Genomic DNA, 27991 nt, shown 5'->3' with positions numbered 1-27991 from the left:
GTAATTTTAATTCATATATTAGCATATATATTAATAATATTTTAAAATATATATATTTTAATTCATATAATCATATATTCATGCACTGTTCTGAACCTCCTTCTGCTGATACATCTAAGATATTCAGCCATTTAAAATACCTATTTTTGCCAATATTATTGATGCAAACCCAGGAAAAAAAATAAGGACACAAAGATTGTTTTTATAGCATGAATATTTTATGAAACCACCTTCTCTTTAAATATTTCAAGTTTTCAGTGACTAATAAACAGCAAGAGTTCTAAAAGACCATTAAACTCGACAAAAGTAGTTGACAGTGCTTTTTATTTTAATTATCTAGTATCACAACTCTGCTATAATTCTTCTACACGAGTAAACTATTAATGTTGAAGATTAATAGTCTTTTTCATGAATAAAAATGTCATTATACCCCAGAATGAACAAAAAAATCACTACTCCTGGTGCTATCAGTAGCTAACAAGGCAGGAAAGAAAAGACCAAGGGTGCTGGGGGAGCCAGAGAGGCAGGTCAATGCCCCCTTAGAGCAGGGTACAAGTCACCACACATCCTTATAATGTGATGAGGGTTGATACTTTTAAACTAAAAGAGAGGATATCTGAGCTGGATGTGAGGAAGAAATGAGGGTATAACACTGGCACAGGTTACCCAGAGAGGTGGTGGATGTGCTACCCCTGCAAACATTCAAGGCCAGGCTAAATGTGGGTCTGGGCAATCTGATCTAGTTGAAGGTGTCCCTGTCCACGGAGGGGGTTGGACCAGATGATCTTCGAAGGTGCCTTCCAACCCAAACTATTCTATGATTCTTTATTATCACTCATTTTAAATTACTGATTTTCAAAAAACAAGTTTACCTTTGATGCTAGTACTTAAAAAAGATTTTTTTTTAGTCTATGTCACTTAGATTTGTAGCAGTAGCTAATAATAATAATAATAATAATAAATCCTCTATATTCAGCAATTTATTATAAGCCAACCTTAAAGGCATATTTTCTAGACAAAAGAACTAATTAATGCTAAAACAAGGTATTTAAAAAAAGCAGGCAGTGAGTATATAGTGGAAACTAGACCAAAAGAAAAACAATCACCAAGACTGCAATCCCTACTTAAGTTACTGCAGTTTATTTTAAAATTGTTTAGAAAGCTACCAACAGGCTACCACTTTAACTTAAAAATTCATAAAATAGAATATGCCATTTTAGTTGCACTTCAGAGAAACACCTACATCACAGTGACATTTAGGAAGCAAAAATTTAACATCTTCCCAGCAAATTCCTGTCCTTATTAAGCAGAATATAATGGCCATTAAAAGAACTAAGGATTATGTTTGTATCCATTTGTTTTTTCCACACTGTTGAGGTGAATTTCAAGTAATTACTTACATGAGACCTTGACTCGCGGGGTAGCAATGAACACAGAGTCTGTCTGTTACGGTTATGGGCATCAAAATCCACAAATATAACAGACCAAGAGCAGCCCTGTAAACAGAACACCAAATTTATTTAAGGGAAGGGAAGAAAGGTTATCATCTCCTGTTGAAACTAATTGGTTCTATGCTTTTATGTAGGTTATGTTGTAATAGTCTGGTTACTGGTAATTTTAATCAGAAAATGTAACACAATATCAAATTGAAAACATTTTAAATGAGCAAATGTATTTAACAAACTGGAATTCAATGGCTTTATCTACTACTGATTATGAACTATATGATTCATTTAAACTATAAATTCTTCCATTAATTCTTGAAAAATAATTATTGTGTAAGTAGAAAAAATAAAAGCAGTTGTCCCTGCCTCTGACTGCACGAAATGTTCCAAATAGTGATGACATATCCTTATCCAAGTCCATTAGAACACAAATATAATTGCATATTCATGTGAGTTACTGCTTTGGAAAAATGTTTCTGTAACAAGTAAAAATGTCCTGCTTTTCAGCTAGTGTAATATCTGTTATCAACATCTGTTCCTTAGAAAGACCCATTTCCTAGTGAGATTCTGTAGTTTTACACTACAAGTCTCTGTCTACTTTTCTGAAACTTCCTGAAACACTCAGAAAAATTTCTGTAGCTGAAAAATACTGTTCAAATAGAATCAACAAAATTTAAACTTATTATCAGTAGGCCACTTGTTCAAAGCTCAATGCACCATATTATAAAATCAGAATAGTTAGGGTTGGAAAGGACCTTAAGGTCATCTAGTTCCAACACCCATCCCATGGGCAGGGACACCTCACACTAAACCATGCCACCCAAGGCTTCATCCAACCTGGCCTTGAACACCGCCAGCAATGGAGCATTCACAACTTCCCTGGGCAACCCATTCCAGTGCCTCAGCACCCTTAAAGGGAATAATTTCTTCCTTATATCCAATCTAAACTTTCCCTGTGCAAGTTTTAATGCATTACCCCTTGTCTTGTCAGAACAGTCCCTAATGAATAGTCCCTCACCAGCATCCCTGTAGGCCCCCTTCAGATACAGGAAGGCTGCTATGAGGTCTCTACACAGCCTTCTCTTCTGCAGGCTGAACAGCCCCAACTTTCTCAGCCTGTCTTCATATGGGAGGTACTTGTGGCCCTCCTCTAGACTTGGTCCAACAGTTCCATGTCCTTTTTATGTTGAAGACACCAGAAATGCACACAATACTCCAAGTGAAGTCTCATGAGAGCAGAGTAGAGGGGCAGGATCACCTCCTTCGACCTGCTGGTTACGCTTCTTTTGATGCAGCTCAGAATATGGATGATTTTCTGGGCTGCAAGCACACACTGCTGGCTCATGTTGATTTTCTCATCGACCAACTTCCCCAAGTCCTTCTCCTCAGGGTTGCTCTGAATCTTTTCTCTGCATGGCCTCTAGCTGTGTCTGGGATTGCTCTGACCTAGGTGTAAAACCTTGCACTTGTCATGGTTAAACTTCATAAGCTTGGCATCAGCACACCTCAGAAGCATGTCAAGGTCCCTCTGGATGGCATTCCTTCCTGTCAGTGTATCAATCTGTCATGGTTTGAGCATGCTTTGAGGGTGTTTTTGTTCAAGGTTTTTTCCAGCCAGGTGGAGGAGGGGAGTCCAGGAGGAAGGAGAGACAGGACACCTGACCCAGGCTAGCCAATGAGGTATTCCATACCATAGCACGTGATGCCCAGGATGCATACCGGGAAAGAGAGAGCTGGAGGGGTGGAGCTCTGGAGGAAAATGGAGGAAGGAGCACGCGGTGCTCGGCCGGGCAGCGTGGAGTGAGTTATGGGTCGGTGGCTGGTGGGGTGTTGTATTCTCTTCACTTGTTGTTTGCTGTATCATTATTATTTGTAGTGGTAATGGCAGTGGTGATTCTGTGTTATGCCTTAGCTATTAAACCATTTTTATCTCAATCCGTGGGGGCTACATTCTTTGGATTTTCCTTCCTAACTCTCAGGGAGTTGGGGGACTTGGTTTAAACCATGACACAATCAAACAACAAAGATTGGTGCCATCGGCAAACTTGCTGAGGGCACACTCAATCCCACTGTCTGTGTCTCTGACAAAGATGTTGAACAAGACCAGTCCCAACACCTATCCGTGAGGGACACCACTCGTTACTGGTCTCCAGCCGGCCATGGAGCCACTGACTACAACTCCTTGCATGTGGCCATCCAGCCAGTTCTTTATCCACCAAGTAGTCCAACTATCAAAAAGATATCTCTCCAATTCACAGACAAGGATGTCATGTAGGACAGTGCCAAACGCTTTGCACAATTCCAGGTAGATGACATCAACTGCTCCACCCCTCTTCATCAGTTCTGTAGCCCCATCATAGAAGACCACCAAATTCATCAGACAGGATTTCCTCTTAGTGAAGTCATGCTGGCTGTCAACAAGCACCTTGGTGTTTTTCATGTGCCCTAGTACGCTTTCCAAGATAATCTGCCCCAAGATTTTGCCAGGCACAGAGGTGAGTCTGACTGGTCTGTAATTCCCTGGGTCATTAATTTTTCCCTTTTGGAAAACTGGGGTTGTATTTCCCTTTTTCCAGCCATCAGGAACTTCACCTGACTACTGTGATTTTTCAAATATGATGGATAGCGGCTTAGCAACTTCATTTGCCAGCTTCTTCATGACCCATGGATGGATTTCAACAGGTCCCATGGACATGTGCACATTCAGAATCTTAAGATGGTCTTGAACAAGATGCTGTCCTACATTGGGGACATGGTCTTCGCTCTCACAGACCCTGCATCTGCCTTCCAAGACTTGGGTGCTGTGGCCACAGCAGATGCCAGTGAAGATTGAGGCAAAGAAGTCATTAAGAGCCTCAGCCTTCTCCAAATCCAGGGCAGCCAGTTCTCCTGATAGCTTTCGGAGAGGGCCCAAGTTGTCCCTAGTCTGTCTTTTATTCACAGTGTTCCTATAGAATCCCTTTGTGCTATATTTCAAATCCGTAGCCAAGTTTAATTCTAACTGGGCTTTTCCTTTCCTAACCTTTTCCCTAGCTTTCCGGACAACATCCCTGTATTCATCCCAAGCTGCCTGTCCTTGCTTCCACCTTTTATAAGCCTCTTTTTTCCTTCAAAGTTTCCACAACAGCTCCTTATCCATCCAAGGAGGTCTCCTGGCTCTCCTGCTGCACTTCCTTCTAGCCAGGACAAAACATTCCTGAGCTTGGAGCAGGTGATCCTTGAGTATCAACCAACAGTCTTGGGCCCCCGTGCCCCCTAGAGCTATATCCCATGGAACCTTACTAAGCAGGTTCCTGAAGAGGCCAACGTCTGCTCTCTTGAAGTCCAGGGCAGTGAGCTTGCTGTATGCTCTTCTCACTGTCCTGAGGATCTGGAATCCGACTGTCGTGGTTTAAACCAAGTCTCCCAACTCCTGGAGAGTTAGGAAGGAGAATACAAAGAATGTAGGCCCCATGGGTTGAGATAAGAACGGTTTAATTGCTAAGGCACAACATAAATCACTACTGCCATTACTACTACAAATAATAATGATAAAGCCAATAACAAGCAAAAAGAATACAACACTCCACCAGCCACCAACCCATAACTCACTCCATCCTGCCCGGCCGAGCACCGCGTGCTCCCTCCTCCATTTTACTCCAGAGCTCCACCACTCAAGCTCTCTCTCTCCCAGTTACCTCCTGGGCATCACTTGCTATGGTATGGAATACCTCATTGGCTAGCCTGGGTCAGGTGTCCTGTCTCTCCTTCCTTCCGGCCTCCCCTCCTCCCCAGCAGAGCACGTGCCCAGAAAAGGCCCTGAACAAAAACACCCTCAAAACATGCTCTCTATCAGCAACCGTTCCCAGCCCAGAAGTCAAAACACAGCACTGCACCAGCTGCAAGAAGGAGAAAAATCACTGCTACGGCTGAACCCATGACACCGACCATCTCATGATCGCCACAACCTAGGCTGCCCTGGAGAGTCACATTTCCAACCAGCCCTTCCCTGTTGGTGAGCATGAGGTCAAGCACGGCACCTCTCCTTCTCAGCTCCTCTATTACTTGCAGAAGGAAGTGTCTTCCACACAATCAAGGAACCTCCTGTATTGCTTGTGCCGGGCTGTACCATACCTGCAGCAGATATTAGGGTGGTTGAAGTCCCCCATGAGAACAAGGGCCTGTGAGCATGAGGCTTTTCCTATTTGTCTGTAGAGAGCTTCATCAACAGAGTCCTACTGACCAGGCAGTCTGTAACAGTAATGTCTCCCATCACTGTTCTCCCTTTAGCCCTGACCCACAAACTCTGCTGACTGCTCACTTCTCCCCAGACAGAGTTTCATACTCTCCAGCCTATTCCTAACATAAATAGCAACTCTCCCTCCCCGTCTGCTTCACCTGCCTTTTCTAAAGAGCCTGTAAACTTCTGTTCCAACACTCCAGTCATAGGAGCCAGCCTACCATGTTTCTCTGATGCCTATTGTATCAAACCTCCGTAGACTTGCCCACATCTCTAATTCTGTTTGTTTGTTCCCCATGCTACAGGTGCTTCCAGAGTGGCCTCTGAGACAAGCTCCAAATGAAGCCAGCTCACTGGCTGGCGCAGCTGGAACATCTCTACATTTCTCCAAGCATTTATTACCAGTACTGGCATCTGATTGGGTGTGTTGGGATAGAATGATGCCCTCCTTCCCCAGCACATCTAGTTTAAATCATCCTTGACCAGTCTGGCAAGCCTCCTAACAAAACTGCTCTTCCCCTTGTCAGACCAGCTCCATCAGCCCCCAGTAGACCTGGCCTACTAACTTGGGTCCCATGTTCAAGACACCCAAACCCCTGACTATGACACCACCCTTCTAACCATTTATTAGCCTGGCCAATCCTCCTAGCCTTTTTAGTGTCCTCCCCTGTATCCTGGAGAATTGACGAAAAGGCAGCCCAAGCTCCAGAGCCCCTAACTGTCTCTCCCGGGGCCTGTAATCCTTCTTCATGTTCTCCAAGCTACTGCTATCTATATCACTATTACCCACATGGATCACTAGAAGTGGGTATTAGTCAATGCGACAGGTTAATGAATGGGTACCTGCATATAGATTTTAATTGGTAATGAAATTGCTGTCACTACACCGGTGGAAGACACATTCAATACTAAACACATTCCATTACTGTCACAAATACCATACTACAAATTTTCGTAAACTCTCAAAATTTCTCTTACAAAACAGACAGTTTCTTTTGTATACTATTCTCTTAAGGAAGTTTGTTGAAGAACACACCCTCTCAAACAATTAAAAACTTTAATTTCCAACTGAGTTTCTACATAACTAGCTAACTACCCTCTTTTTTGTGCCAATACTAGCATCCATTCATTTTTTCAAACAACTGAGGTTTTTTCTTAATCTAGCTCTTACTCCAATTATAGAAAACTGTCATACAAACGCTCAGCTTTTGCTTTGCTAGGCTAAACAAAACATGTTTTTCCATGGTCCTAATGAAAAATAATCTCTGTCCTCTTAAACATTCTACCAAGACAAACTGAATAGTACTGAGATAAGAATGTCCACAAATGATCACATTTGTTTTGATGATCTGTCATTCTAATTTCTTAACCTAGATTCTGATTATTCACAAATCTCTAAATTCATCTACAAACTCTGAACACAATCTGTCTACCTGTATAATGTGGAGTTTCAAAATCTGTCCTTCAGTAAAGGATTCTTTGGGGATTTAAAAGCAGACTAATTTGCAATTCATAAACCCACATGCATTGTAAAATGAACTTTCTCTTCTCCAAAGACTGTAAAGTTCCATAGTAAGGACACCTTAAAAAGGCTTGATTTTTTTTCCCTCCGTATAATTCTTCCACAAACTAATACAGGATATGCGGCTCATACACAGCTGATCATACTCTGACTATGTCGACCCTGAAATGGCATTCATCCTGTCACTAGCAGCCCCATTTTACATGTACACAACATGTGCTTAATTCATTACCTCATTACCTCACACCGTCCGTAAACTCACATACTCTCGGGAGTTTCTTTGCTTATACTTATTTTTTTCTAAAAGATATTTTAGCTAAAATGGAATCCTTATATTAATGATACAAATTCTAAGCTATTTACACTCCCTGGTATTCTGAAACAAGAAATTTGGGTTAACAGTATCAAGCCCACAAAAAAAGGTAAACTACTTTTAGCAGTGATGATTCTGAAGTGGTTAAGTAAAAACATAAATTGAAAGGTAATCAGTTCACAGTGCATCCTAAAGGAAACAAATACTTAACTATCGTTTCAGAGATAAATACAATACACTGAGAATAAACATTAAAAAAATTGGCATGGGATAGAAAGCAAAATAAAGAGAAACTAAGTAACATTTCTCTGTTATATTAAAAATTCTCTCTCAACGTGTAAATATATGTTTTACTGAGGGAATGTTACGATTACAGCTTGATTGCTTTTATGCTTGTAACTCTTTTTATTAAATACTTCTGGTATGATGGAGATGAACAGCATTTAAAAACCACGAATGAACTCCTGTTTACATTAAATAGTGTAAAATTCAGATTAAACAAAAAGCCAGTTATTTTCAAGTCATAATTATTCTTTATTGTATCTGGCACCTAGAAAGTACAGCAAAAGATGCAATAAAAATATCTGAAAATCAGTTCAGCAGTGCTGTGCTACAGAACAAAAACTAGTATATTTTCTTACAGAAATATACATTTTTACATCTTCTAGAATTCGTGATAGGAGGGAAGGAACAGTTTAATGTGAATATCAACAATAAGTGACCTTTGTCTTCTCTGGGTGTATTCATGAATGCACAGGGAAATCGCCCTATCATGATATACTCAAAGATAATATAAAGCATATGTAAGAGCATGGCTAGAATAATTCCTATCTACACTCATTAGCCTCTTGAGCATCAACAATGTGAGTGAAAAAATCTGCAAAGAAAGGCTGAGCAGACTGTCATCCCTAGGAATGATTTATGAAGGTTGCACTAGTGTAGTTGCAGGTGCAAAAAAGTTTCTCTTAAGGGGCTCAACAGGATCTCAAACCTACTGGAAAACAGCTGGAGCTAAGCACAAACTGCTGCAGACTGAAGTTCAAAATGGTTTCCGTTTATGTTAAATACCTTGGAAATAAACTCTCTGTCCTGGGTTCAGCTGTAACAGTTATTTTTCTTCTTTTTAGTAGCTAATACCATGTTGTGGTTTTGACTAGTCTGAGAACAGTGCTAATAACATACCAATGTTTTTAGTTGTTGCTCAAATGACAACACTCTCAAAGCATTTAAACTGGTTCTGCTTCACCAATTTATTCATCAATTTCAGAATTTAGTAAAAAATAATTGGAAACCCCTCCCACTACAAACCTCTCCCCCCAAAAGAAAAACAAGCAACAAAATCCCCAACAAACAAAAACCCAGCAGCTATGTGATGCACAGGACTATGAAGAAAGTAAAGATGTTAGATGTTTTTTTCTGAAATACAATGTGTGCATAATGTCTGATCATTATTTAAGATCCTTACTAGCTCCTAGCTCTTAATGCATAACTTCAGATTTTAAAATGTATATAAAGTAAATCAAAACAAGACCAAATAGCTAAGTCTTTCTGAAACAGTCCATCTGTGTATGCATAAAGAGCACTTTAATACTTTTCCACTCAGGCAAATAGACAGCAAAATTTCCTGAGGAGTGGATTCTAAACACTACAACTCTATTATACCATAGTACTAGTACAAATACATAGAGGCCAAAAAACCTCCACAAAAAAAAACAAACCCCCACAAATGTCTCCACAAATACTGAATGCCTAAGTCTACAGAATCAGAAATCCTTGTTGAGGAGGCTCTCCTGTTTTATGCCATAAGACAAAGAAGATTCTAGTAACAGGAAGTGCTACAGCTTTTCATCAGTAGTTATATTCATCTAATAGACTGTACTTCTAGATGAGCTGCTTACTATTTAAATCAAATTGTAACTTACAGGCATCTTTTCCTTGCAGGCATCTGAATAGGTCTAAAAAGTTTTAGTTTAATAGCTGATTTTAGGTGAATAAACCATAAGGAAGAACTTTTTGTTCGACAGTGCTTCTAATTATTTTCTATTGTTGTTTTGATCCATACCTTCCATTTTACCAATAGAAAAATGGCAACACAAATAACTAGGAATGTTTTAATAAATCAAGCAGTACAGAAAGAAACTTGGAACATAATACAGACCATCTCCAAGTCACACTTTTATAGTTTATACTCATTAGCTTATACTCATTAGCTCACACAAAGATCACCTGAGAATTCCCCTTACAAACTATTTACAACTTCTCTCCTTTATACTATTTACCTTCTGGCAAACCAGCACGTTTATACAAGTATATTTGCAACAGACAAATATTACAATCTGTATGTCAGCCCCATCTGACTTACAAGATAAAAGGAGAGCACAGATATTAAAAAATATATATATTGCAGCCTGAAGCCAGCAAGAATATACAGAAACTTTATTCAAAAATTAAACAAATATTACTTCAAGTGTTTGGAACTACATGACCTTTAAGGTGCCTTCCAATCCAAACCGTTCTGTGATTCTGTGAAGTTCACAATATAAAATTATGAAAGTTCAAAAGGACTGTACATCACCAAACTTAAGAAAGAAAAAATAAATATGCTACTCATGTAAATGCATACCATTTTTTTAAACTAAATTTTTAATGTTATTCAGCCCTAAGAAAAGATAAAGCCTGTTTCATCAATTAATGCTTATTTTGTGATGATACAGACATTTGAGCATGTGATCAAGGTCCATCAGTTACAAATAAGAAAGGACAAGATTCCAAGGAATCAGTGCCATATAGAAAGCTTTACTTAGCGTACTAAGCTCACCTCATTGTGACTAACCTATCTTCCCTTCTCACAACATACAGACAAAACTCACCAGGCAAGTCTTCTATTTCTATACACACTGACACAACCCAGTTTTCTTCTTTAGCTGTACTCCTACCCTTCACTTCCGTTCATTAACAGCACTAATAGCTTGACAATGATCTTTCTATCTGCATATTTTCTGGACCAGTAATTTGGAAGCATATTCTTTTATTTTAGCTACAGGCTACTGGAGATACAACACCTAAAAAAGAGATGCATGTAGAAGGGGAATACGAGTCAGAGATGAAAAGCTAAGAAAATGCTTGCTTTCTTAATTGATCCAAGACATCTGATGGGAAAATGGAAGATTCCATCACTATGCAACATAATGAAATTAAAAATCAGTAAAACAGTGGAATTACACACAAGTAGCTTCTTTAAAGTATGGATCAAAAGACACATGAAGGAAGAAGACAGAAGGTAATGGCTGTAGGTAGAGGTATACTGTATTATGACCAACCAAGTCCTTTTCAGAATAAGCTGCAATAATTTTAGATTTTTTTTTTTAATAAATGTAATTCTTGATCCTTAAGGCCACAAATGAATCCGGTACCTGAAACAAGAGCAATCAGTTTCCAAACTGACCTTTTTAATGAAAGAAAACAAACATTTGTATTACCTGTTTTCCAAAGAGATTGAAACCATTAATTGCTTCTAAAGCTGCTTTTGCCAGCCCCACAGAGCTGAGAAAACAAAATGACAACAAAAAAACAGAGGCATCATAATTCAAGCACAGACAAAAAAATCCAACACATTTGACAACTTCCAGAGCTATGATCTTTTCTTGATTTGAATTTCATACTTAACCTTTATGTTAATGAAGTGCTGATGCAGCGAACTTGGGTTGGTCTGGTGGTGGGTTGTTTTAGGGCTTTTTGTTTGTGTTTTGGTTGCGGGGAGGGGGGAGGTCTGTTTGCTTTAAACAGTTTTCAGCATTGGTCTTCAAATGTCAGAGACTACTTGGAAAAAACACTTCAGCTCACCAGCACCTTGCTACTCATCATCTGGCATTATATATTTCAAGGTCTTGCTAATAGTGTATTAACAGAAAATTTATTTCAGCACAATTTTTCAACCTAACTCTAGTGTTAAACTTTAAAGGACTGATTTCTGACTACCTTTCAATATAATAGCTCATCAATATGGATTCAGAAAAGGAGGACTTTTTGATGTCAACCATATAGTGAAACATCTTTTGTTTGACTTACTTCGTGACTAGTATCCACTGCAAAGAAAACAAGACCCTTCAAGTTAGCAAGTTCAGGCTTAAAGACACCAAGTACTAAAACCGCTAATAATAATTTTAAAATCAAGATATATACTAAAATTTATTACTGATTATAAATATTACATAGTAAATATAAAAATATATGCAAGAAGACCTTTATGAGGCCTTTCTATTAGAAAAGGTAGTAACCTACTTTCCTTACATTAAAAAAACCCCTAGGCGTTCTCAGTGCACACATACACTTCGGTTGATTTTGATTTTGGGGGTCTTATTTCTTTGTTTATTTTTAAAGAAAAGCTCAAGAGAAACTAATCAATACCTACATGCATTTGGCAGGCTTATAAGAAATATGAAATATAACAGATAGGAAAATTCTGAAATATCATTTTAAAAAATACCTAATTATAGTTAGGTCAACTTCTCTTTTGTCAATTTAACTGCAATAAGGAGCAAAAGTATTAACATACTCACATAAGAGACCCAATTTCTGCACATCGATTCAAAAATCCTGGATGTTACAGTCACAGGGCATCAAAAAGTAAAATATTAAATAAGCTAGTACCACCCAGAGTTTAAAAACGTAATATACAATGCTACCAAATTTCTGACAGTTCTGATGTCGAACACAAGCATTCCAAGTAGTGAAAGGACTTTGCACTGCTTACTAACTGGTGACATAAAAGTATAGGAACTAGAAATATCACAAAAGTCTAACAAATTAAACAAATACCTTTTAACTTTTCTTAGGTGATCTGGTAAAACAGACTCAGAGCATGCAGTAAAAAAATCCAAACAAACTAACACAAAAAGCCCTCTATAGCCTAGTGTAGTTCCCCCAATTTTATTTCTAAAACTAAAACTTTAAAATATGCCTTTGTCTGTACTTCACAATAGTGCCTCTTACAAGGCATCTTTATCTGTCTTTGCTTTGTTTCTACATAAACAACAGCAGTGATTCATTGACTTCACTGACACCTAAATGCCTGTCCCAGCTTTGAGCTCTTCCTTCAGAATCAACTTTCGTCTTTCTCCCTAGCCACCCACTTCTTTAGGCAGTAGCTCTGCTTTCTAAGCAGTTTACAATTAATTTGAATTACAATTAATTTGAAATATTTTTAGTCAAAAATGACAATGAAATAATAAAAAAGGAAGACAGCATTGTAACAGAAAAATATAATGTCTACTTTGTTATCTTTAAAACTCAACAAATCTGAAGACATATATCAAAAGGGAAAAAAAGAAAAAAAAAAACAGAATTAATCAGGCTGACATGACAAAAGATTCAGACTTAAGGGCATAGATGAACACTGAAGGAAGAAAGCCTCTCACCTTAGCAAGGTAAAAGTAAGTGTTAAGAACTTAAAGGTTCATCTTTCCATAAAGCCTTTTTCTATACAGGAGGGAAAGTTGTTCATGCTGTCCTCAGGTAACAACCATTTAGATGCAGCTACCTTGTTTTTTCCACTAAGCACAATACCCAGATTTTGAAAAAAAATAAAACAAACCAAACCTAAACACACACACAAAAAGAACTCAAACATCTGCACTGCTATGTATACCTGCTTGTAAAGATTGGAGTTTTAAGAACTGGAAAGAGTCTGGGAAAAAAAGGAATATACCATTTAATAGTTTATTTATTAACGTAGCAATTCCATGAAATATGCTTTAAAAAAAGGCAGGGGAGGAAGATAGGAGAAAAAAAGGATTTAAAAGTTTATATTCTTCTTGCTCTAAAACTGATTATCCACTTGACCAACCACACTTTCCTTTTTCTTGTCATCTTTGGAATAAAAATTATGCTGTACTGCCAAATAATGAACGTGGAGGGGGAAAAGTTTGTCAGAGGATCCATGTGAACAGATAACAAGAGAACAATGTTGGCAGGTAGATAGTAATGATTGTAAAACTGAAGCATACTTAAGAGTCTGAGGACTACACTCCACTCATAGGGAAATAACAAAATTAACAACAGTTACAAAAAATGTACTTTCTGAAAAAGACAGCCCTAGATATTTTGTTTATAAAGATAAACAATGAAATAACACCTGTCCTTGGTTCAGCAGGAGCAGTAATTTTTTCTCCTTGGTAGCTGGTTTTCACTACAAAACAACGCTGTGTTTTGAGTTCTGGCTGGGAACAGTGCTGATAGCACCTATGTTTTTAGTTACTGCTCAAATGTTTACTCTGGCCAAGGACTTTGTGAGTCTCATGCTCTGCCAGGGAGGAGGGGAGGCGAGAGAAAGCAGAGACAGGACACCTCACCCAAACTAGCCAAAGAGGTATTCCATGCCATAGCACATCATGCCCAGGATGTAACAGAGTTATCTGGAAGGGCTAGTGCACTGGGGGGCCAGAGGAGGTATCGGTCGGTGCTCAGTCAGGAAGGGTGGGGTGAGTTATCGGTCAGCAGGTGGTGAGGTATTGTATTCTCTTCACTTGTTATTTCCTTTCTCATTATTATTATTATTGGTGGTAGCAGTAGTGATTTGTGTTATACTTTAGTTATTAAACTGCTCTTATCTCAACTCGTGGGAGCTACATTCTTTCGATTCTCCTCCATAACTCTCCGGGAGTTGGGGGACAAGGTGGGGAGTGAGTGAACGAGCTGTGTGGCTGGGTTTAAACCACAACAGTTCTTTTTGGCACCCAATGTGGGGCCCAAAGGGTTGAGATAACAACAGATCTGACCGGATTTATAGTCACTCGTCACAATGCTGGTTTATTGGCTCTCAGAGTTGTTTCTCTTGATCTCACAGTTTCAGAATGTTGTAACTTACTTAGGGGCATGTATTTGCTGTGTTAGTGTTTATCAAGTGTGGGGCTTGGGCTAAGGTTCTTGTTTCACTGTAATTTATGGCAATGACTTGTAATACAGGTGGGCTCTGGCAGCAGGGTGGGATGGACGTGGCCATAGACTTGTACCAGGCTGTCCCGCTGCTCTTCACCGTCCTTGCCCTCGCCTCTGTCTTTGTGAGGCTGCAGGGACCTAAGGAAGAGCGGCCCCAGGAGTGGCCGGCAGTTGAAGCGGCCTGGGAGAGCAGCCCCAGCGACCAAGCGGTGGCAGGAGCGGGGCCAGAGGCTGGGAGGAAATGGCTGCTGGTGGAGGAGTTTGGGGCAGTAGAGGAGCAGAAAGAGGTGGCAGCCAAGCAGCGGGAGCAAGTGGCAGGAGCTGAGCCCTGTGGCCAAGCCCAGTCCTGCCACGGCCGAGAGCATTCCCCGGAAGTCGCCCGCCGAGCCCCAGGAGGATGCAGGAGAGCACGCAGCATTTCCCAGCAAGGCAGAGAGGGAAGATCTGGACTGGGGAAAAGAGAAGCTGGTGGTGGGAGAGTTGGGAAGCACAGCAGCTACATCAGGCTCAGTGACAAATACAGTAGAATCATTTGAGAGTTCTGAAGATTTTGAATGGCCTTTGGGTCCCCTTGGGAACTGCCTGCTACTTGTGATGATGATCACCATGTTGGCACAAACACAGAGTGTGTTTTGCCCATGACCATTCTGTCTGATCTCAAAAGTTAAGCAGAGTCAGGTTTGGATCTTGTCTAGGGTTAGACAAGGATATAGGAGCACCAGGAGATTTTTCCCAAGGCTGGACAGTCATCAGTGGCAGGGGATGTGGGACAGTATGGGTGAGTGTCTGATCCACTGGGCCCCTCCAGTGCTTTGGAAGCATCAGAGATGGAAGGCAGCTGTATGGAGTCCCCAGCAACAAGTTGCAGAACTGCTGAAGGGGATGGTGAATTATTTTGAGCCTGGTGGGCCCATGACACTTCAGGCCCTCGGCGCAGGTATGCAACATACAGATGGACTCATGATCGAGGGGTGGACTTAACAATGGACACTATTGCCCAGGTGATTCACGGGTGTGAACACTGCACATAGCCTCTAATGCTCTGAAAGACTGTTACAAGAGATGGAGCCTGACATCATGGACAAGATGGACTCAGCAGCTTTATAGGGACTGGTCCATGCACTAAGATAAGAGTGCACTGAGATAAGAGTGATGGTATATTGAAAATGTGGGATCTGAGCATGACGTGAATGGTATGGAATAAGGGGTGGATACTGTCCTGGTTCAGCAGTAGCAATCATTTTTTCTCCTTCTTGGTAGCTAGTGCAGTGCTGTGTTTTTGACTGGTTTAAACCACGAGACACCACATTACAAAAAATATTCAGAAAATACTCTCTAATCACCAACTTCTGTGTAAGAGGAATTGTGATAGCATGGACAAACAACTTCACTATTTGTCATAAAAAAACAAAGCAACCAAATTGTCAGGGATCTGCAAACAGGAACTGTGCTTTAACCTTTATTCTTATTTACTCCATGCAGCATCTAGATATCAGAGCAAACTTCTTACCTTACTGGAAATAAACTGATTTGAACTATATACCAATGTAAAATATCAATATGCAAATGTTTACTAGCCAATCTACAACTGATGGGATCCAATTATAATTTACACAGAAATGATTGAAGATAAAGGAAAAAAAAGTAAAATCAGTGCAGTTACAGCATTTGTTTACTTTGAATACTGTTTAAATACATGGCTTGATTTTAATATTACAAGGACTGTAGACACCGATTTCAGGCTCTAAAATTCTTTTTTAGCTATAACCACAGGCTTATAAGCCTCCATCTTTCTGAAACCTTGCCAGGAATAGTACTTACAAGATTTAATTCTAAGTGGTTCAACAAAAGAAAGATGATTAGGTTTACTAAGTTCTGCTCTGAGCAACTGCCATCAAACACTGGTGAAATAACTCAGTTTGGCACCTTCTGCTGATGAAACATTTTGGTACTGGAGAATGTGATGAAGGAATAAACTGAACTAAGAAGTGTTGTGAATATAATTATTTATCTGGCTTTGAGTCAAATACTTCAACAAAAATGTAACTGTACCAACAACTGCCCTCTTTTAATTATCACCTAGCAACTGATCAAATTGGTGTGATGAATCAATATAGAACTTCACATAAAATTAAGTATTAATATCAAACTCCATACACAGAAAACGAAAATGGAAGAAATCCCGCACACTGAAATATGTATCTCATGTTAAAATCTCGTATTATTCTTCCTTTGAAATAACACTTCTAATACCAACAATCATATTTACAGAGTAGGAAAAAAGTTACTGAATGTTGCGGTTTAAGCCCAGCCCGCAACTCAGAACTACGCAGCCGCTTGCTTACTCTCCTGTCTTCCTCCCCCTGGCTCCCACAGGGATAGGCAGGAGAATCCCCTCCTCCCTGGCAGAACAAAGGTCTCACAAAGTCCCTGGTCAGAGTAAACATTACTTGGCAACAACTAAAACCGTCGGTGTTATCAGCATTGTTCCCAGGCTGAAAGTCAAAACCACAGCACTGCACCAGCTACTAAGAAGGAGAAAAATGACTACTACTGCTCAACCCAGGACACTGAATAACTAGAGAAGTCATCCATTAGCAACAACAGCTGGTATTTAGATCATGTAAAACTAATCACTCTACCTACAAAATAGGACGATACTGCTGGAAAAAGCACTGAAGACAAATACAGATTCCACCCTTGAAATAATTTCCATTTTACATAGTCATTATTCACAGAATCATAGAACAGTTAGGGTTGGAAAGGGGCTTGAGATCATCTACTTCCAACCCTGTCACGGCTATGGACACCTCCCACTAGACCATGTCACTCAAGGGTCTGTTCAACCTGGCCTTGACCATTGCCAAGGATGGAGCACTTACCACTTCTCTGGGAAACCTGTGCCAGTGCCTCACCACCCTCACAGTAAGGAACTTCCCCCGTTTATGTTTAAGCCCATTAACACTTGTCCTGTCACTACAGTCCCTGATGCGGAGTCCCTCCCAAGCATCCTTATAGATATTGGAAGGTTGCTACGGAGTCTCCACGCAGCCTTCTCTTCTCCAGGCTAAACAGCCTCAACTTTCTCAGCCTGTCTCCATATGGGAGGTGCTCCAGCCCCCTCATCATCCTCATGGCCTTCCTCTGGACTTGTTCTAACAGTTCCATGTCTTTCTTATGTTGAGGACACCAGAAGTGTATACAGTACTCAAAGTGGGATCTCATGAAAGCAGTTGAGAGGCAGGATCACCTCCTGCTGGTAACACTTCTTTTGATGCAGCCCAGCACACGGCTGGTTTCTGGGCTGCAAGGTAACACTGAAGCCAGCTCATACTCAGTTTCTCGTGGACCAACACCCTTAAGTCCTTCTCCTCAGGGCTGATCTGAATCACTTGTCTGCCCAACATGTAGCTGTGACTGGGATTTCCAGTGGGTGTAGGACCTAGCATTTGGTTTTCATGAACCACATGAGAGTGGCACTGGCACAACTCTCAAAGGTCTCCAGGTTCATCTGGATGGCATTCCTTCCTGCCAGTGTATCAATCAAACCACAAAATTTAGTGCCATCGGCAAACTTGCTTAGGCTGCACCCTATTCCACTATCCATGTCTCTGACATAGATGTTGAACAAGACCGGTCCCAACACCAATCCCCACTTGTTACTGGCCTCCACCTGGACACTGAGCCACTGGCTACAATCCTTAGCATGAGGCCATCCAGCCAATTCTTTATCCACTTAGGAGTCCATCCATCAAATTGATGTCTCTCCAATTTAGAGACAAGGATGCAATGCAGGAGAGTGTTGAACACTTTGCACAAGTCCAGGTATACGACATGAAATGCTCTACCCCTGTCCATCAGTTCCATAGCATCATCATAGAAGGCCACCAAACTGGTCAGGCAGGATTTCCCCTTAGTGAAGCCCTGCTGGCTGTCACCAAGCACATTTCTCTTTTTCATGTGTCTTAGCATGTTTTCCAGGAGAATCTGCTCCATGATTTTGACCGGCACAGCTGTGAGACTGACAGGTCTGCAGTTTCCAGGGTCATCCATTTTCCCCTTCTTGAAAATGGGGGTTATATTTCCATTTTTCCAGTCATTGGGAACTTCACCTGGCTGCCATGACTTTTCAAATATGATGGACAGTGGCTTTGCAACTTCATTCGCCAGCTCCTTCAGGACCCCAGGATGGATTTCATTAGGTCCTGTGGAATTGTGCACATTCTGGTTCTTAAAATGATCTCGAACCAGATCCTCTCCTACAGTGGGCCTAAGATCTTCATTCTCCCAGTCCCTGCATCTGCCTTCCAAGAACTGGGGAAGGTGAAGACCGAGGCAAAGAATTAATTGAGAATCTGTGCTGGATTCAGCAGTAGCAATCATTTTTCTCCATCTTAGTAGCTGGTGCAGTGCTGTGTTTTTGATGTTCAGCCTGGGAACAATGCTGATATCACCTGTCGTGGTTTAAAACCAGCCATGCAGCTCATTAACTCACACCCCTCCTTGCTCCTCAACTCCCAGAGAGCTGGGGAGGAGAATCCAAAAAATGTAGCTACCATGGGTTGAGATAATAACTAAGGTATAACACAGATCACTACTGCTACCACCAATAATAATAATAATAATAATAATGAGAAAGGAAATAACAAGTGAATAGAATACAACACCTAACCAGCCAACGACCCATAACTCACCCCACCCTGCCTGACTGAGCACCGACCGATACCTACTCCAACCCCCAGAGCCCTAGCCCTTCTGGGTAACTCTCTGTTACATCCTAGGCATGATGTGCTATGGTATGGAATACCTCTTGGGCTAGCCTGGGTCAGGTGCCCTGTCTCTGCTTCCTCCCAGCCTCCCTTCCTGCCTGGCAAAGCACGAGACTCACAGAGTCCTTGGCCAGAGTAAACATTTGAGCAGTAACTAAAAGCATAGGTGCTATCAGCACTGTTCCCAGCCCAAAGGTCAAAACACAGCACTGCACCAGCCACCAAGAAGGAGAAAAAATGACTGCTACTGCTGAACCCAGGACACACCAATGGTTTTAATTGTTGCTAAGTAAGGTTTACTCTGACCAAGGACTTTCTGAGTCTCATGTTCTTCTAGGAAGGAGGGGAAACTGAGAGGAAGCAGAAATAGGACACCTGACAAAACTAGCCAAAGAAGTATTCCATACCACAGCACGTCATGCCCAGTATATAAACTGGGGTCAGTTACTCAGAAGGGCTAGATCACTCCTTGGGTCGGGCTGGGTATTGGTCAGCAGGTGGTGAGCAGTTGTATTCTCTTCCCTTGTTATTTCACTTAACATTATCATTATTGGTGGTTGCAGTAATGGTTTGTCTTATACCTTAGTTACTACACTGTTCTTTTCTCAACCCATGGGAGTTACATACTTTTGATATCCCTCCAGGAGGGGGCCTGAAGAAAGGGGTGGAGTGAGCGAGCAGCTGCATGGTTCAGAGTTGTCTGGTGTGCTTAAACCATGACAGAACCTCAGCCTATTATTCTACAATAATACTTACTTCAACTTATCAGTATTTTTCCACCTCTAGGTATTCAAAGACCGTGGAGACTTCAGTACTCTCACAAATATTACTTGCAAATGAAAATATAAATGTCTCAACATCAGAATACTGCTTTCTTTTCCCTGTCATGCAATATTTCTTCATATCATGAGGTGTATCACAAATTTTCTTCACAGTACACATATGTACTACTTAGCTAGAAGCTTCAAGGGTAACTGACAGTAGGAAGTTATTCTAAAAAAAAAATTAATTCTGAGAACAGCTATAGCATGAAGAATGTCTTAGAAGACTGAACAGCCTCACAACATAACACACTTCAGAAATATAATCACACTTCAGCCATGTGTTTCATTCCTGATTGATACATTGCTGTTACGCAAATTAGAAAAGAGGTTTCATAGTAAATATTATGCTCGTCTTTCTACAGAAAATACATTCTTTATATTTTACAATTTAATAACGAAAAAATTGACTGTTTCATCAGTATGAATTGAAAGCAAAATATATTTTGATAAATATGTTCCTTCCTCTACTCAGCAGCCCCCTATGAACATGATGTGCTAACCTGGTGGATGGACTCTGTTCCCAGACAAAAAGATGTTTACTTGGAGATGGCCCCAGAACAAAGTCTCACCCAAATCCATGTTAGATAGTCCACTGAAAAGTTCACAAGATCATGAAGTCACTGCTTGGAAGGGACACATGGAACTCATCTAGTCCAACATGAAATCTCACTGACATAACAAATAAACCATAGAGTCATCTAGACAAGTTTCAAAAACTGCCAAGAATGGAAAATCTATAACTTTTAAGTATCCTGCTCTGGTGCTCCACTGTGCTTCAAGTGAAAAAGTTTCTCCTTACATCATACTGAACCTCCTCAGGTGCAATCTGTAGACCAATTTGCTGACAATTACTGTGATTTGCCAAGGATTATCAAGAGCAGTTCTGCAATCATAATACTACGGGTAACATTTGATTTCATCCAAGTTTTGGGCAGAGGAAAATGAGACTAACCTAGAAAATTAGACATCCTGCTTGCTAAAAAAAAAAACCTTATTATTAATTCACTTAAACGCCATCCATAGTTCCCCATAACTTTTGTAAATTACCTTTCAGCTTGACCTGAGGTCAAGCACTAATATTTGGATATTCTTAGCAACTGCTAATCAAAACACACCTTAAACTATCTACATCTTTAATCCTCCTCCCATTTATAATTTCTTGCCTCCACCCAACAACTCTGCAGTTCAACTGGAACATCAAACACCACAAGGGATGTTAAAAAAACCCACAAACAACCCAAAACAAACTCACAATAATAATTTCATAACTAGACAAAACAAAATAGCCCAAGGAAAGACAGCACTATAATAATATACCTGCACTGCAGAGAAGACAAAGATCCAAGGCTCTAAGGTCTTAGATTTGGTATGTGAAGATACTGCACTTCAGCAGCTCCATTATTCTCACACTACATATAAGAGATATCAAAAACATTTTGCAGAAGTACTCAGCAGATGCCTGAACAGCTTGATCAGATGGTTATAGAACAAATTAATTTTTCAGAAGTTCAGCAATAAAGGAAGGAGATCACACTATAACAAAAGCTGTTACAAATCTTGCCTTTGAACCAGTAGAAGATATCAATTTGCATATACTAAGGAATACCTAGTAAAACAGAGTGTTTCACTATTTACCATTTATTAGAAGTGTTTTGAACTGTATTAAGATACAATACCAGGACCGTGTAAAACCTTAAAATATCTGCATCTTCTAACAGACTATAATTTGCAGTTAATTCATGGACTTAATATTATAAAATACCTTCTTTAAAAAGGAAGCCTCTTTAAGAATTAACTTCTAATTCTGAAAGCAAACGCACACAATAAGAAAGGTTACAGTGTCAGTTTTAAGGGCCAGGAGTACTGCATATTCAATATTGAAACTTAAGTAACTGCTCTGGAGTCCATAATCATTGAAGACATAGCTACATCATTTGTGACTAAAACCAATTAGTTATCATCACTTCTTGAAATCTTATTTTTTTTAACTCTCTCAGGTAGGTACATTACAATAGAACTGTAATAAGGGACAGAGAATATTATAGTGTACCCAGGGCTTTCCTCAAAAATATCTAAATACATCTTTTTAAGCCTTCAGCAGCAGGGCATGAGGAAAACACAGCATCCAGGAGTTCTCGACACTGAACTGCAATAGCCACCAGAGGAGATTCGTCTTTGTCAGGACTTGCCCAGGAGATGTCAGCTCTGCTGATGCAAGCAGCTGACTAACTGAGGGTGACGCCATCGCGAAATGGGTAAACACCATCCTTGGGAGCACAGTGACTGGAGCACAGTGCCGTAGCTGGCACCAGCAGGACAAGCAGGCAGGTGAGTGGAAAGGGTCCAGCAGCCCAGCAGGCTGCAGAGGCGAGCTCAGCCAATTGTCATCAAGGAAGTCCTCTAAGATGGCATTCTCTCAACAGAAAGCAAAGAAAACTAAGTCTTCCCTACTGGCCATGAAGGACATGGCCACCCAGACAGAGGTCCCATATAAAACATGTAATTTCCCAGTGTCTGGCTGTAGTAAGTTGTGGGAATTCTTAAAGAGCCAAGGCCACGTATTGAGTGATCCTGATACCCTGAGCCTTATTACTGTAAAGTAAGAAGATTCTTGGCAGGCATAAGCAAGGTCAATTGTCTTGTTAGGCCTCTGTAATTTTCCACTGAAATCATGCAGAGAATGATCTCTGCCAAGGTTGTAGTTTCCCACTGTATTTTTAGAGTAAAGTATTTAATCACAATTATAACAAGTTATAAACATTAGCTTTGTAAACGGTAGTAACCTCTAGACTAACCAATTAGAGCTCAGTATCCAAGGCTGTTACATAAGAAACCTAAGCGTGTAAGGGTATAAAAGGAGCACTGTATCAGAATAAACTTTGGCAATCGCTTGATCACATTGATCGTCTCAGCGTTGTCTGTGACTCCTGCGTCAACAGTAAGTGTCAGAGCCTGTTGACAATGTTAGATGGTGGCAGTCTAATATGTCAGCAGGCTGATGATTTGCTCTGTATGGTGTCAGAGCTAAGGGAGAAGGTGGATCAGCTAAGGGGCATGAGGGAATCCAAGGAGGATCTTGACTGGTAGACCCACACCCTACCATCCCTGAGAGTAGCAAGCCAGCCTCCTGACACAAAAGAACTTCAGGATCCCCTACCTTCTTGCCATCAGGCAGATGGAAAAATCTTAGGAGACAAGGGAGGCTGGAAAGAGGTTACTCCTTGGAGTAGACAGTGTATTACCCTCCAGCTTGTGTCACACTCCCTAGTACCCCAGTAGAACTAGGCCCTGGTACTTCAGGATCAGAAAAGCGATGAAGGTGACGATAACGGATCATCTAGGTTAGAAAAGTTCCCACAGGAAAGTCAGAGAACACCTCATATTATGACCAGCTGTACTAAAAAAAAAAATAAAAAATGTAGTGGTAGTGATTGGTGACTCCACCCTAAGGGGAACAGAGGGTCGCATATGACAGTCTGATCACACTCACAGAGAAGGCTGCTGCCTTCCAAGGTTAGGGTGAGGAATGCCATCAGAAAACTCACTTGTCTTGGTATGGCCCTGTGACTACTATGTTTTATTTGTCTTCCAGGTGGGAAATGTAGAAATCAAGAAGCCTAAGGGGACGCAAGAAGGACTTCAGGGAATTGGGTTGACTGGTTCAGGAGCCCAAGCAGTGTTGTCATTCCTCCTGCCAGTTGCACATAACGGCAATGGTTACATCAGAAAAATCAATTTAATTAATTCCTGGCTTCGTGACTGCTGTCAGTGCCAGAATTTGAGGTTTTTGACCACTGGTCAGTTTTACACAGCACCAGGCATGCTGGTGGCAGATGGGGTATGCCTGTCTCAAAGGCGAAACAGGATTCTAGCCCAGGAGCTACCAGAGCTTATAGAGAGAGCTTTAAACTATGTTTGAAGGGGAAAGGGATAATATCAGGCTCACTAGACATAAGCCATCGGGTACCAGGCCACTGCTGTTGGAGCCCAGGTTCACAGGGCAACTAAAATGCATCTGTGCCAATGCCTGCAGCATGGGCAACAAGGAGGAGATGGAAGCCACTGTACAGCAGGGCATCAAGACAGAACTGCCATCACAGAAACGTGGTGGGATGATTCACATGATTGGAGTGCTACAGTAGATGGCTACAGGCTCTTCAGAAGGGGTAGGCCAGGAAAAACAGATGGTGGGGCTGTGTTGTAAGTCAGGGAGTGTATAGACTGCATTGAACTCCATGTTGTAAAAAGGCTGAATGCTTGTGGGTAAAGATCAAGATGGAGGCCAATCAAGCTAATATCCTGGTAGGAGTCTGTTATAGACCACCCAGCCAGGATGAAGCTATAGATGAAGTGTTCTTCAAACAACTGGGAGAAATTTCACAATTGCTTGCTCTTGTTCTCATGGGGGACTTCAACCTATCAGATGTTTGCTGGAAGCACAACACAGCAGAGAACAAACAGTCCAGGAGGTTCTTGGAGGGTGTGGAAGGTAACTTCCTGACCCAACTAGTGACTGAGCAAACTAGGGGAGGTGTGTGGCTAGATATACTGTTCACAAACAGGGAAGGACAGGTGGGTGAAGCAATGGTTGGAGGCCAGCTTGGGCAACACAAAATGACTCAATTTTCAATCCTTGGAGAAGTCAGGAAGAAGATGAGCAAAACCTGCAGCTTAGACTTCTGGAGGTCTGACTTTGGCTTGCTTAGGATGCTGGCTGTCAGAATTCCTTGGGAAACTATTACAAAAGAATAACGGGGTCCAAATAGGCTTGACACTCTTCAAGAATTAAATCCTTAAGGTTCAGGAGCAGGGGGTCCCTATGTGCCAGAAATCAAACCAGCAGGGAAGACCACCAGCCTGGCTGAACAGGGAGACAGTGCTGGAACTCAGGAAAACAGAGTTTATCACCTGTGGAAGAAGGGATAGTCACCCCATTAAATGTGTAAGGATGTTGTTATGTTATATGGAAAGTTAAAAAGGCAAAAGAAGAGATGAAACTAAATCTGGCCACTGCTGTAAAAGATAATAAAAAGTACTTTTTCAAATATATTAGCAATAAAAGGAGGGCCAAGGAGAACCTTGATCCTCTACTGGATACTAGAGGAAACCTAGTAATGGAGAATGAGGAAAAGACTGAGGTACTTAATGCTGCTTTTGCCTCAGTCTTTAATAGCCACACCAGCTATTCTCACGGTACTCAGTCCCCTGAGCTGGATGGCAGATATAGGGAGCTGACTGAAGTCCCCATAGTTCAGGAAGAAATGGTTAGAGACCTTCTGCTCCACTTACACATACATACATGTATGGGGCTGGATGGGTTACACCCAAGAGTGCTGAAGGAGCTGGCAGAGAAGTTTGCTAAGCCACTCTCCATCATGTATCAGCAGTCCTGGTCTCATGGGCAGGTCCAAGTAGATTGGAGGTTGGCCAGTGTTACTGCACCCCTCTGCAAAAAGGGCAGGAAGGAAAACCCTGGGAATAGGCCTGTCAGCCTGACCTCAGTGCCAAGGAAAGTCATGGAGTAGTTGATCCTAAGTAAGATCATAAAGCATGTGTGGGAAAACAGAGCCATCAGGCTCAGCCAGCATGGATTCGTGAAGGGCAGGTCCTGATTGACCAACCTAATCTGCTTCCATGATACGATGACCTGCCTGGTTGATAAGGTAAAAGCTATAGACATTGTGTATTTGGATTTAAGTAAAGCATTTGACACTCTTCTACAGTGTTCTACTGGAAAAACTGCCTGCTCATGGCCTGAATAGGATTCTTCACTGGGTTGGAAACTGGCTGGATGAGCAAAGCCAAAGAGTGGTGGTAAATGGTATCACAACTAGTTTAAGACTGGTCACTAATGGTGTGCCTCCGGGCTCAGTTTTAGGGCCAGTGTTGTTTAATATCTTCTTTGATGATCTGGATGAGGGGATCCATTGCATCTTCAGTAAATCTGCAGATGACACCAAGTTGGCTGGGATTTGTTGATTTGCTGAAGAACAGTAAGGCTCTGCAGAGGGATCTGCACAGGCTGGAACAACTGTCAGTGGTGAGGTTCAATCAGGCAAAGTGCCGAGTCCTGCATTTGCATCAACAACCCCATACAATGCTACTGGCTTGGGGAAGAGTGGCTGGAAAGCTGCTCACGGAAATGGACCAGGGGTGCTGACTGATGGAGCTGAACATGAGCCTGCAGTGTGCTCAGGCAGCCAAGAAGGCCAACAGCATCTTAGCCTGTACTAGAAACAGCACAGCCAGAAGGGCCAGGGAAGTGATCATCCCGCTGTATTGGGCACTGCTGAGGCTTCACCTTGCCTACTGTGTTCAGCTCTGGACACCTCACTAGAAGAAAGACATGAGGTGCTGGAGCAGGTCCAGAGAAGGGCAAGAGAGCTGGCGAAGGGTCTGGAGAGTAAGTCTTATCAGGAACAGCTGTGGAAACTGGGGGTGTTTAGTCTGGAGAAGCAAAGGCTCTAGGGGGACCTAATCATCCTCCACATCTACCTGAAAAGGAGGTTGTAGTGAGGTGAGGATCTGTTGTAGTTTAAACCAAGTCCCCCAACTCCCAGAGAGTTAGGAAGGAGAATCCAAAGAATGTAGCCCCCACGGATTGAGATAAGAACGGTTTAATTGCTAAGGCATAACACAAAACCCCTACTGCCATTTACTACTACAAATAATAATGATACAGCAAACAACAAGTGAAAAGAATACAACACCCCACCAGCCACGGATCCATAACTCACTCCACCCTGCCTGGCCGAGCACCATGTGCTCCCTCCTCCATTTTCCTCCAGAGCTCCCTCCTCCTGCCTTCTCTTTCCCAGTATACATCCTGGGCATCACGTGCTATGGTATGGAATACCTCATTGACTAGCCTGGGTCAGGTGTCCTGTCTCTCCTTCCTCCCGGACTCCCCTCCTCCACCTGGCTGGAAAAAACCTTGAACAAAAAACACCCTCAAAACATGCTCAAACCATGACAGGGTCAGTCTCTTCTCCCAAGTAAGAAGTGCTAGGACAAGATGAAACAGCCTCAAGGTGTGCTAGGGGAGGTTTAGATGCAATATTAGGAAAAATTTCTTCACCAAAAGGGTGGTCAGGTACTGGAACAGGCTGTCCAGGGAAGTGGTGGAATCACCATCCCTGAAAGCATTCAAAAATTGTATGGATGAGGCCATCTTTGATTTTTTCTGATTTATGATAACAAGGGAAATTGTCTACGGCTTCCTACAGTGAAGCAGAGTATCAACTAGCATACAAGGAACGATAAATAGGGGCAATACCTGTTTTTGATAACCAAAGGCTACTTCGTAGGACTTTCTTTTGTGCCAGATCAATGACCTGTTATATTGTCTCAGTCCACCTCATAATTAGAAAACCAACCAGTAAATGTCAGTCTAGATTAAGACAAAACTACGCCTATTCCCATCTACTTAAAAAATGTTGTTTTCCCTGGAGGAAATTCACATACTGAATAACCAGAATACTGCAAAAAATAAGTAACACAAGCATACAGAATTGCAGTCAACAGCTCAATGTCCATATGGGGACCATGGCGAGTGGTGTCCCTCAGAAGTCAGTGTAGGAGTGATCCTGTTCAGCAGCTTTGTCAGCAACATTGTGATTGGGATTGATGTACCCTCAGCAAGTCTGCCAGCCACACCAAGGTGTGTGGTGCAGTTGATACACTGCAGGGAGGGGAAGGGATCCAGAGGGACCTTGACACACTTGAGAGGTGGGCCATTGCCAGCCTCATGAGGTTTAACAAAGCAAACTGAAAGGTCCTACACCTGGGTTGGGACAGTCCCAGGCACAGGTACAAGCTCGGCAGAAAAGTGATCTAGAGCAGCCCTGAGAAGAAGGCCTTAGGGGTGTTGGTCCACAAGAAACTGAACATTAGCTGGCTTCAGTGTGTGCTCACAGCCCAGAAACCAACCATGTGCTGGGTTGCATCAAAAGGAGCATGGCCA

At 41.5% G+C, this 27991-nt stretch overlaps 1 protein-coding gene across 3 annotated transcripts in view; it reads right to left on the bottom strand.

Annotated features, from left to right (window-relative positions):
- The window catches only part of PHKB (phosphorylase kinase regulatory subunit beta), a 101772-nt gene that overhangs the window by 48358 nt on the left and 25423 nt on the right, over nucleotides 1-27991 (bottom strand). For all 3 annotated transcript variants that reach the window (XM_034072835.1, XM_034072834.1, XM_034072833.1), the window contains 2 exons: nucleotides 10979-11042; nucleotides 1401-1496 (listed from right to left, as the gene is read on the bottom strand). In XM_034072835.1, the coding sequence (XP_033928726.1) occupies nucleotides 1401-1496; nucleotides 10979-11042 (160 nt within the window). The remainder of the gene's footprint in view (nucleotides 1-1400; nucleotides 1497-10978; nucleotides 11043-27991) is intronic.

The sequence above is a fragment of the Melopsittacus undulatus genome, chromosome Z (genome assembly GCF_012275295.1).
Source record: "Melopsittacus undulatus isolate bMelUnd1 chromosome Z, bMelUnd1.mat.Z, whole genome shotgun sequence".
NCBI lineage: Eukaryota > Metazoa > Chordata > Aves > Psittaciformes > Psittaculidae > Melopsittacus > Melopsittacus undulatus.
Note: the sequence above shows the minus strand (reverse complement) of the source record. Positions and strands in the feature narration are given on the sequence as shown.